Here is a 12,378-nt window from a genome sequence, read left to right as displayed (position 1 = left end):
ATGAGGCCTACATGGAATTCCTAACGTAGATATGGTGGGTGGGCTTCAACAACCGGGTGGTGTCGGATCTAAGGGGCACATATTTATTTTTTCGGACTGAAGGTTAAGCTTTAGGCGATAAAAATTATCAGGGGTTTTGGTCCAGTCATAGCGGAGTACACCAGTGTAGTCCACGAATCGCTCGTGGTTTCGCAATCTACACAGGGTTTCTGTAATTTTCGCAGCTTGCCTTAGTGCTCCTTTACCATCATTCAACGAAGCAAAAGGAAACATCGAAAAAAGGTGGTGAGTATTGCCAGAAATTGCACGTGCTCTATGCCAGCCACAAGGAGGCTATCGTCTCACGGTGCATTCATATCTAGCTAATCAGCTGCTTTTACTTGTATTGTTTTTTGCAGGGAATTTCAGTCATTATTTCAAGGTACAAAAACATTAGAAAGCCGCCTGCTTCTCGAATCACCCAGGAAATCGCGGGTGAAGGTGGTGAGTGATGAGCTGATGCATGTGACATGGTTTAGTCACGTCAGTAACGTGACTGTATGAAACTCGAATGCCTGCGATTGAAAAGCTCTAACATTACGTCCAGCGAAGACAAAATCTACTCAATACACTCCGGTTGGAAAACAACAAATTATGAATGTTGTGAGCCAGGTTGCAAACTGAAAGCTGTTGGGAAATTGTCTCAGCACACGGGCTGCATAATGGAAAGGGCTTTTCCTTTTTACTATCACTCAGCTTTAGTGTATACAAATTTAGGAGACACCCGCATTCCATCATGAAATCCACTTCCGCAGCATGTATCTGATGACATTCCAACGATTCCCGATTTTAAGCCCTTCGTGATTCGCGCGATGCAATTTCGGAGAGTGCTGGCTGCAAAACTCGGCTGGCCTGTTATGTGTCCAGTCCTCTAGTCGGGGCATGACCAATCGCAGCCTAAATCCGTTGGAGTCCCGTTGAGGTCGGATTGTGCAGTCGCTGGTAATACGAATTCAGGTCGGCATGCCACTGACAACAATAAGTTTTCCAAAACAGACTAGACGCACCGACTGGCGAGTTCAGTCACGCGCTGCATGTGACCCTCAACGCACGGTGACACGTTACGCTAGTGTGCCCAATAATAAGCGCTGTGAAAAAACATGCTGTGGTAAAATTTGCCAGGTCGAAAGCGGCCCAGGCTTGTACCTGCTTCGAGGGATGAAAAATGATCCAATCAGTTGGCAAAAACACCTGGTGCAGCATTTGAGATGCATGATGCAATGCCGTATTTTGGCCCTCTTTACTCTTTCGCGTCGTATTGTGGAACTGATTGCATTATGGCCGACCAACGCAACAACTGAACCCCATTTGTAAATTGGTCATCCTATCCAGCTGTCGGCACGGAAAAGGTCCGATAAAACACTCATAAATGACAGCACAGTCGCTTCTATCAAACATAGCGCGACAGCAGATGACACTGTGTCTGACCACACACCAACCTCAGATGACATTGTGGCTGACAACACACAAGCTGCAGATGACTGACAACACAGCTGTCGCAGATGATGCACTGTACCTGACAACACACCGGCCGCAACTGGCTGAAAACTCACCAGTCACAGACCACACACTGTATCTGACAACACACGAGCAGCAGATGACACACTGTGTGTGACAACACACGAATAGCAGATGGCACTATATCTGGCAACACACCAGCAGCAGATGACACACTGTGTGTGACAATACACCAGCAGCAGATGAGACTGTATCTGACGGCATACGAGCAGTAGATGACACACTGTATCTGACAAAACACGAGCAGCGGATGACACACTGTGTGACAATACACCAGCAGCAGATGACGCACTGTATCTGACAACACACGGGCAGCGGATGACGCGCTGTGTGTGACAACGCACCTGCAGCAGATGACACACTGTGTGTGACAACGCACCAGCCGCAGCCCCCAGCACCATACCTCTGCCCATTCAGCGGAAGCCAAGACGTGTCTGGACCGCTACTGCCGCGAACATTGAGACCCCGGACGCAACACAGCGACAGTGACGGCGCACGGCTCTTACATCGCGGCCACTCGCGGCCGTGCCACAGTGAGCTTCACCACCCGCCCCACCATCTGTCGGTGAGCTTTCGCCCCCGCTGGGGGCTGGCTCTGCACGGGCGAGCAGCTGATGCACGCTCACAGCGCACAACACTGGCCGGCACGTAACCTCGGGAAGTCTCAGCCGGCGGCAGAGGCGCTGGGCGCCCTTAGCTCTGCCGTCGGGGACCGCTATCACAGTGAGGGTCAATGCCAGTCGTGACATGACGCCCTCTCCCGGTCATCGCTGGCAAGGATGCCCACCCCTCACCGAACTCCCGGTCATCGCTAGGGGGGATGGCTACCCCTCACCGAAATCGCGGTCACCACTGGCGAGGATGGCTTCCTTTCACCGAACTCCCGGTCACCACTGGCGACGATGGCCACCCCTCACCGAAATCCTGGTCACCACTGGCGACGATGGCCACCCCTCACCGAACTTCCGGTCATCACTAGCGAGGATGGCCACCTCTCACCGAACTCCCGGTCACCACCGACGAGGATGGTCATGCCTCACCGAACTCCCGGTCACCACAGGCCAGGCTCAGTGCCTTATCTGCACTCTCTCGGTCATCAGGGGTAAGGCCGACTGCCCTGCACCGCACTCCGTCCTACACCATACTCTCTCGGTCATCAATGGTAAGGCCGACTGCCCTGCACCGCACTCCATCCTACACCACACTCTCTCGGTCTTTTCTAGGGAGCGTCCGCACCATGGTGTGCCGTCGCGGGTTGAAGGTGCCGAACGTGAGGACTGCACCCCTGCCGTCCCGGCCCGGCCTCGTCAGGGTCAGGTCCCCATCGTTGATGCTTTCCTGCCGGCGGTACCAAGTCAAGGTCAAGCAAGGTACCGGACACAACGACGTTAGACGTAAAAGCCAAAGCAGAACAAAAGAAGAACTAAAAAAGAAGGAAAACGCGGCAAATGTGAGATGACTGGTGACGAAGTCTATATTTCGGTCTGTGTAAGTGCAGAGAGTGACTTATGTGCGCTCAGACCATCACCAACTGCGTCGACAGACATCACCAACTATTTTATTTGTTCGTGAGCGGTCGAGCGCCGAGCTCAAACGACGGATTAGTGCGTTATCTTACAGCGAAGATGGAGTCTCCCCGGTCACTACAGGCACCGGCTAGCAGCCGCTGCCGTTGACATCTCAGCGGACTATGCGCTATTTAACACACCACGCGCTGGAAATGGGGATCCAGCCTACCACAGTGTGCAGGCTGTGTCTAAAAGCAGACGGCTGAACGTAACCGACTGGTGGAGTTAACGGCTCTGCATCGGGGGACATTGCGCACGCCTGCAGCAGCCGGCCCTGCGATGCTGCCCCTGACCTGGATGACATTGCCCTTGTGGGGGCTGCCGGGAAGGAGGCCTGACGTAAGAGAATGTCTCCTCGTTGAATTCACGTTCAGGTGATTCAGCAGATGTGGCGTCGGCACTGGCTCGTAACTGGACGCTGCCGGCGGAGATCAAAGGTCATCACTTGGCAGAATGCCTGCTTTCATCTCTTTTTAATATTACGATGGGTACAAGGCAGCGGACGCGCCTGCAACGTACGTCCCAGATCCCTGCAGACTGCGGGCGTTCCATTCGCCCGGCCTGTGGCTCTTAAACTGCCGTGCTGTTCGGTTATGTCAAGGACCACGCCCACGTGAACAAGACAGCAAACCTCCAAAAGTTGAAGGCCGTCGTGAGGCCTGTGATGGGATGCGTCACCTTCGGCATGATGACCGGACATTCAAACACCTGCAGCAAGTTCGGCTGTGGCGCATCCCGAACCGCCAGGAGGCCCAATTTGAACATCTTCTGTAGTTACTATTTGGCGACTGCGGCACTTCTGATGACTTTCTCTGCCACTGATCGTGTTTTGCCGTTGAACTGGCAGTCGAGTCGGCAGTTGAGCTGCCGTCGAACCGCAGGCGTGGCTGCGCCACAAATACACTCGCCCCTGTTGCTTAACTGTTAACGGACGACTCTGTATAACGGCGGGGGGGCATGTTCTTACCGGACATGTTCGGTACGACGTCCGGATTCCGGTCCGTGTCGTAGAGTTTAGCTCCGACCTCTGTGTCAACAGCCGCCGATCTCTGCTTGACTTTCACGGATGAGTTTAAAAGATGCGTCTGGACAGCCGGTTTTCTTCGGCTTCGACTGAAATCGGATTATAGCATCGTATTAAGCTGTAAGATGGTACTACTGCTTAGTGACATCTTATATCGTTGACAATAGCGCTTTATATGTGGTAAAAAGACATGCTGCTTTTGTTTGTGATCAGCTATTGAATCCCGTAACATTTCAAAAACACGTTTTTGAAGGAACTTGTGCGCACTACTTTTCTAAATAACGTGGAAACAATATCCGCAGGGTCTTCGCAGTCTTCTCATCAATCTCAAAGGCATACCACAGTGCATCGCTGCAAGCTTTTCAAGGATTCGAAACAAATCATGCAGGTGACGTGCGTCTTTTAAACGTTTAAACACAATTACCACTTTCAAATGAAAGTCATGTGCTACATGATAGCTTAAGTCCTGAAATACAGTTATTCCAGATAATGGAGCAAATTATTTATTGTGAACAATTCAGGAGATCCGGTGCAATATTGTGCATTAGACATCCACGTGGTTTTTCCGCCAGATTTCATGCGAGCCTGTGAACCCTCGACAAGACGGTCTCGACTCTGTAAACACTCGACAGGGTGGCCTCGACTCCGTGAACTCTCGACAGGGTGGCCTCGACTCTGTGAACTCTCAACAGGACGGTCTCAACTCTGTGCATCCTCAACAGGACGGTCTCGACTCCGTGATCCTCGACAGGACGGTCTCAACTCTGTGATCCTCGACAGGACGGTCTCAACTCTGTGATCCTCGACAGGACGGTCTCGACTCTGTGAATCCTCAACAGGACAGTCTCAACTCTGTGAATCCTCAACAGGACGGTCTCAACTCTGTGAATCCTCAACAGGACGGTCTCGACTCTGTGAAGCCTCGGCAGGGTGGTCTCGACTCTACGCCATCAGCTGGGCCCCTGACCTGCTGCCTTTGATGCACGCCACCACGCCGATGGCGACAATGATGAGGGAGGCCACGATGCCGATCAGGACGCCCAGGATCGGCGTCACAGTGAACCGCTGCTCCTCCGCCGGTTCTGTCAACAGTGGGGAGGGACTGCCTATCCTGCCGTGTCTCGCATTCGGCACCGGGATATTTTTCACATCTAACCCACAATGATCGGTGGCGGGGTGGGGGGGGGGGGGGAGGGGATGGGGTAGGGGTAACGCAACATTTTGCGGGCTGTGATTATTAATGTCATCCGACCATTATGGAGTGATTTTTTCCACTTCGTAAACGTTCCAGACACATAGACTATTGATCCTGAGTCTACGAACCGCTGCACACGGCGCCATACGGCAGTGCTCGACAGAATACACCAGGCTGTTTTAGAGCTACGTGCAGCCGTGGCAGGTCGCCCTTTCTCCTTCTTTGCGATTCGCTGACCTGCAGGCTGGTCCGTGCCGCCGCCGCCGCCGCCGCTGCTGCTGCTGATGCGCTTCTCGGCCGCCTTAAGCGTGAAGCCGTCCAGCGTGATGGCTCGGCTGCGTCCGCGGCTGTTGGCCGCGTACAGCTCGAGCCGCAGCTCCAGCCCCGGCGGCAGCTCCAGCACCGCGAAGTGGGGGAAGGGCCGGGTGAGGTTGCGCACCAGCCGCCGGCCAACCACGTCAAACAGCTCGGCCACGAAGTACTGCGGCAGACCGCCGTCGAAGCCGGCCGCACACTTCACCTCCAGCGAGTCGGACGTCTGGTTGATGACGGTGCAGTTCCGCAACGGCTCCGGAGGACCTGCCGGAGATGATGCCAGAGTCGGATAGGGCGAATATTTTGCATCTCAAATCTATTTGACACCGGCTATAAGTTAAAGCCCAAATGCGCAAGGACAGATCTAAGCCGATCGCTCTCAATGGTAAATCAAATTGTGAATTAAGCACATCGTTCACAAACATCAGCGGCGCACCATCGCTCTTCCTCTCACCAGCAGGAACAATGTTGAAGACGCAGGGCTTGACCATGGGACCGATGTCGTTCTCCGCCGTACAGAGCAGCGTACCGTAGTCCAGCTCCGTCTTGGGCGTGTAGGAGGAGCGGCTTTCCAGGCCCCGTGAGACAATCTGAAGATAGATCACCGTGTTCACGAAACGGCTGGGTGCAGCCGTTAATATTGAAACGTTGTCGTGTTTCTGCGCTGGAAAGTCACGGCGAAGGTCGTACGAGAAACAACAAGGTGAAAATCATTAATGCAGTAAGAATCGGTGCTTTCCCATGGTGCATTCGGATGGACTCGGTTCTTGCAGGAGTCTTCCACAAACGTTTAAGGGTACGTGGAATCGTGAAGAAGTGTTCGTCATCTCTGGCGCTCAGCAATCCACTGATCACAAGTCGTTTGCGGTTGGTGATTGCAGACAGTGAGGTTGGCTAGGCGCTCTTGCCAACATCAAGTCGACATGACTCTCTCAAGGCGACACACCGCTTGCAAGTGGGGAGATGGATAACACAAAGAGGTGACATGTGCCAGCCTTCCCACCTCACACGATTCCTCTCTTCGCCACCCCTTCTCCCCTCCTCCAACCAGCCAAAAGACTGTGGTGCACAGGCGTCTTATTTCAACCTTGCACTTAAGCCCTCCTCCGTGAGCAGCAGCGGCATTAGCATGGCATCACGTTCTCCAAACTAGGCAAAATCAAAGACGAGACGTATTGACAGTCCTCCAAAGCCGCAATCACATCTCCTTTCAGTCCGAGTCGCCGGGCTTCGACCGAACTGACCTGTGAGAATGGCAGGTCAAGCGTCTCTGCCGAGCTGTTAAACTACCACCTGTAGGTGACGTCTGCCGAACTGACCTGTGAGAATGGCTTGTCAAGCGTCTCTGCCGAGCTGTTGAACTGCCACCTGTAGGTGACGCCTGCCGGACTGACCTGTGAGAATGGCAGGTCGAGCGTCTCTGCCGAGCTGTTGAACTGCCACCTGTAGGTGACGCCTGCCGGACTGACCTGTGAGAATGGCATGTCAAGCGTCTCTGCCGAGCTGTTGAACTGCCACCTGTAGGTGACGCCTGCCGGACTGACCTGTGAGAATGGCAGGTCGAGCGTCTCTGCTGAGCTGTTGAACTGCCACCTAAAGGTGACGTCTGCCGGACTGACCTGTGAGAATGGCAGGTCGAGCGTCTCTGTCGAGCTGTTGAACTGCCACCTAAAGGTGACGTCTGCCGGACTGACCTGTGAGAATGGCAGGTCGAGCGTCTCTGCCGAGCTGTTGAACTGCCACCTAAAGATGACGTCCGCCGGACTGGCCTCCACCTGACATATGACGCGCGCCGCCTCGTTCCGGGCCGTGCCGTACCGGCTCTTCTGGCCCGACACACACACGGGCGCGTCTGCGGCCAGAGCACGCCGGTCAGTAACCATGGCAGAGGGGGCAATCATAATGGGCAGGAACCACGGCAGCATCCGCGCGGCCTGGACAGTGAACGCCAAGCAAAACATAAGAACGGCGGCGGCGCGGCACGAGTACGTTCCCACATACGACGCAAGGGAAGACTTCGGGTCAGTCGATTTCCAATAGCGTTATTTATGAATTAGCGCCATCACGCCACATCTTTGAAACCGCGATCGCTACAGCGTGACAGGCAGCCCACTTAAGGCAGCGATCAGACACATTTGTGAAGGTTTCTTAAGGTCCCTGGTCGCATCAAGTTTTGGTATCACCAAATGACCGTAGATTGATTACTCCCGCATGCCATCACCTCTCTCGACTTACACCGTACGCTGAGAAGTAGTATTTAAGCTGTGCTCGAAGTGCTAAACCACAGGAGAGAAATTGCTTCTATTACCTCTAATTTCTAAATTGTGCTATAACGATATCTTCGGAAAACCTTTTCGCCGTGTGGGTCTTTTAAAAAGTCAACTTTTAAATTGTTTAAAGTTCATTAAGTTAACTGCTGATTATGTTTAACACTGATGCTAACTTTTACCAACTTGCAGGTGTAGCTGTCATCCCCAGCAAGGGAAACGAGGGGGGGGGGGGGAGCGAAAGTACAGCCCCTTGCCGATTCAGCACCCGAAGTTCCGGAGCAAAAGTTCGGCCTCAGAGCAGTCCGTGATCACCAGCTTTTGCCGGATCGCTTCGCAATATCCCCTGCGGCGGTCCGATCAGCACGGGTCAACCGAGGTCAAACCAAGGGTTCGGCTTCTCTATGTGATGTTGCAGACTGCGGTCGCCCAAAGAGCTTATAACAGCACCACTTCTTCCCAAAGGGAATCTGACCGCGGTGAGTCCATGACTTCTTAAAACTGTAGTCATCTATGACTCCACACTCAAGTTCGTTATATGCGATGGCAGAGTTGGTACACTGTGAAAATGCCGTTCTATAAAACTTTCATGCTGTAATGCTTACTTGTGCCATTTATACATGTATGATACATCATTATATCAATGCTGCAAATTTAACATGTGCTTTAAAGCTTAACTTGACCTGACTTTGATCGGAATCTACTCGTACAAAACAATCGTCACAGCGTAACTACACTAGTTCATGATAAAGCAGCAATCTGGTCTTTGGTTTTCAAGAATTTGCTCAATGTGGCTTTCACCCCAAATGGCTTTTGGAAATATGTCAGCATTGATGAAGGTTATTATAGAAATACCTGACTTCATTTGGGAGCACTAGGCCATGGTCCTGCGCACGCGGAACCAAGAACTCGTCGCAGAATTAGATTTTCCCCATTTTCCCATGCACATGCTCAAGTATGAGGTCATGGGTCACTTGCCAGTTGTGTTAGATATCTTAAACTTAAAAGCCATGTGTAAAACTTTGCAAAATGAGCTGTCCAAAACTGTGTTACGGTGCACTGTTACGAGGTTCGAGAATTGGTTCGGAACAACGCAGGACATTAACAGCAATCCCTCTTCCTGGAGGGATGTGTGGGTTTTTGAAAGATCTGCGTGATTACACCAGCAATGTTTGGACCCTCACGAACGTTCGAGTATTAACATCGACATTCTAGTGGCCTGCGAACCCAAACCACACGCCTCAGTTGGATACTCCAATATTCCGAATGCGATTGATTACCTCTATTGGACGCACATGAAAACATAAAATAGTCTGCCAATTTTGGGTGAGCGTGGAACAAAGGCTATTTGCGGTATAAAGAAGTGATGGTGTATATGGATGCAAACATGACTTCTAACGTCAGTAGGTGAGGTTCCATGAGCTATGGTGAACTGTCCAGCTTGTCCGTCACTTTGCCAGGGCCTTCTCAACGATCGTCCGACGAGGACAATAGAACAGGACAGCAGAAGTGCACTGCCAGCGGTCAGGAAGCACCAACTCCTCACTTACCCCCATACCATCCCAGCTTTCTGCGACTTGGCTAGCTTCTGCTCTGTCCCCATCACCACCCCACGCCGCAGAGAGCCTAATTGGACACGTTGTTTTTCGACGCTGGGGCTGGTTTTTGGCAGCGCCGGGCGAACACGCCATCCGGGCCCAGAGTTTGACGACATCGGATTGATGCGGAGGAGTGGCGCGGCCGGGCTCGTTTGTTGGTAATCTGGCAGCGCGCCCAGACGGGAATTAAGGATTCAGTCCGGGCTGCCGGCACAGAACGGGCCGGAGAACACCTAGGCCTGCTCGGCGTCCCCTACGCCTGGTTGTACCGGAGCAGCGTGATGAGCTCCTCCCGACAGTGATCGGTCCAGAGAGAACTACCTGAAATCTGACGTCCCATAACGACCAGAGCGCTGCGACCACGCCCTGCTCTTACGAGAACTCTTACAAACCTCGCCGCTCGATACCTATGGAACCTTAAACGACAGAAAAGCCCTCTTCAGCGCCACTGCCGTCCGCACATCGCACTAATAAAGCCGACTGTGACGCCACGAAGCGCCGCGAGACGTGAGAGCACACCTGACCGCCGCCCACTCACACTTGACGCTGAGGTGGACGAGCCGGCTAACAGCCTCGCCCTCCGGGTTGGCCGCCCGGCACCGGTACGCGCCGGCCGAGCGGCGGCTCAGGTTGCGGATCACCAGGCTGCGCTCGTTGATGCTGACCATGTCGCTGACGCCGGCGCGCGGGCTCGGCCGCACCGGCCTCTCCTGCCGACACAGACGAAAGCGTCTCATGTCAGTGGCTTTGGCCTTCGTTCAGGGCGCAAAGAGCGGAAATAGGTCGCTGACGGTGGGAATGACGCCAGTTCTTTACTTGACTCAGCCATCGTATCGTGAGTAAGTACATTTATTCGTCACACATCAATCTACCCTCCGACAATCTTCAAAATGCTGAATGGCTGGTCGACGTCACATGGTTTTCCATCAGCATAGCAACGTCGGTTTTTCACCAAGGATATGTACGAGAACGCATATAGCCCCTGTGCAGTGACAGTGGTTGTCGGCAAGCGCAATGTAAAATTCTGACCAATGAATCGTGAACGACACCGCGCTTTATCATCCCGAAACAGATCCTTCTCTATTCTCCCGCTCGGGGATTTGATAGTCTTTAAAGCCGACGGCCTGGCTCTCTTCATGGGAGGCGTGATCTCCTGATTCGGCCGATACCCGCCTCAAAGGAGGCCTCGTAAGCCGCCAGCCCCGAGGGCTTTATCTTGAGCGGGCGATAAATCTGGCGGGCGTGCGCCTGAACCGGCGCGCAGTGCGTCATCTCCGGCGCGGCGGCTGCGCCGAGTCAGCCGCGCCGGAGCGCTGCGCTCAGCGCGCCGCCGTCCGACGCGCCCAAGCCCCGGGTGAAGCACGACCGCTCGCGGCCGATTCGCGTCCGCCTCAGCGGTGACAGACGGGCGCACCCCGCGGCCGTCTGAGTAAGCCGCGGCACAGGAGCGGGCTGGAGACACGGGGCGGTGGGCGACCGCTGCCAGCGACGTACCCGGGGCACAGGGGACGGGTCATGACCACGAGTGCTGCGGGACAGGACTATCGCGAAGGACCAGGCAGTCATTTGCGAGGCAGTGGTACCAAATTGTATCCCATACCCATACCTTTTAAGACATGGTTTACCTTTGCGTAAGACTCGAGCTCCCCGGTCTCCATGCAGAGGAATCATATTAAGATATCGCAGCGCACCCTAAACCATTCAAAACATCGAATAGGATGGACGTGCTATATTCCACTGAACCCCAGCTGATGCGATTGCAACATTGTCAGATCCACAACCGAGCTGTGGGCTGTTTTGACGCGCTTTCAGATGCGATTTTTTGCTTCCAAATGCTTGCACACATCTCTGTGAATACCTGCTCGCATGCTGGGACCAGACAACGCTGTAGACGATTGGGCCGTGCCGACCATTCTCACGTTATGTGACCAGACAATGCTGTAGACGATTGGGCCGTGCCGGCTATTCTCACGTTATGTGACCAGACGGTGCTGTAGACGGCCGGGTTGGCCCGGACGTTGCACTCGAAGTAGACGTCGGCACCCTCCCGGATGTTCTCGGCGTCCAGTGCATTACCGAGCCGCAAACTGATGATGGGCGGGACTGGAACAGGACCGGGCGTCACCCTCAGCCGCACACCGACGCACGGCGCTCCTCACAGGGAGGCCAGCTCACCCGCGGGCCCGGCTCACAGGGCGGCCAGTTCACCCACGGGCCCGGCTCACAGGGCGGCCAGTTCACCCACGGGCCCGGCTCACAGGGCGGCCAGCTCACCCACGGGCCCGGCTCACAGGGCGGCCAGTTCACCCGCGGGCCCGGCTCACAGGGCGGCCAGCTCACCCACGGGCCCGGCTCACAGGGAGGCCAGCTCACCCACGGGCCCGGCTCACAGGGCGGCCGGCTCACCCACGGGCCCGGCTCACAGGGCGGCCAGCTCACCCGCGGGCCCGGCTCACAGGGCGGCCGGCTCACCCGCGGGCCCGGCTCACAGGGCGGCCGGCTCACCCGCGGGCCCGCGGGTGAGCTACAAGCGGCTGTCACGAGTTTGTACGCCTTTGGTCTGAAATCAATTGGTTTGGAAGCGTTAAAGGTTTCTGGTTAATCTATATGTGCCAAAATCGAAGAAAATTTGACAATAGGATATGGCAGATGCCCCCGGAAAATTTGGCAATAGGATATGGCAGATGCCTCAGGAAAATCTGACATTAGGATGTTGCAAATGCCTCAGGAAAATTTGGCAATAGGATATGGCAGATACCCCAGAGAAAAGGGCATGCGGACCATCTTGTTCCAAACAATTGATCATGAAGCTGGCCAATCAGTTCTGCACTATGAATACACATAACAAGCCCGA

At 54.3% G+C, this 12,378-nt stretch overlaps 1 protein-coding gene across 1 annotated transcript in view; it reads right to left on the bottom strand.

The window, feature by feature from the left end:
* Window positions 1-5,091: 5,091 nt before the first annotated feature.
* The window catches only part of LOC119093399 (nephrin), a 29,970-nt gene continuing 22,683 nt past the window's right edge, over window positions 5,092-12,378 (bottom strand). The window contains exons 7-12 of the mRNA XM_037216354.1: window positions 11,497-11,627; window positions 10,063-10,234; window positions 7,354-7,511; window positions 6,114-6,249; window positions 5,582-5,923; window positions 5,092-5,231 (exon numbers count right to left, since the gene is read on the bottom strand). Of these exons, the coding sequence (XP_037072249.1) occupies window positions 5,092-5,231; window positions 5,582-5,923; window positions 6,114-6,249; window positions 7,354-7,511; window positions 10,063-10,234; window positions 11,497-11,627 (1,079 nt within the window). The remainder of the gene's footprint in view (window positions 5,232-5,581; window positions 5,924-6,113; window positions 6,250-7,353; window positions 7,512-10,062; window positions 10,235-11,496; window positions 11,628-12,378) is intronic.

This window comes from Pollicipes pollicipes, unplaced genomic scaffold (assembly GCF_011947565.3).
Source record: "Pollicipes pollicipes isolate AB1234 unplaced genomic scaffold, Ppol_2.1 Scaffold_4002;HRSCAF=4701_pilon_pilon_pilon, whole genome shotgun sequence".
NCBI lineage: Eukaryota > Metazoa > Arthropoda > Thecostraca > Pollicipedomorpha > Pollicipedidae > Pollicipes > Pollicipes pollicipes.
The sequence above is the reverse complement of the archived record's forward strand: the minus strand, read 5'-3'. Positions and strand labels throughout refer to the sequence as shown.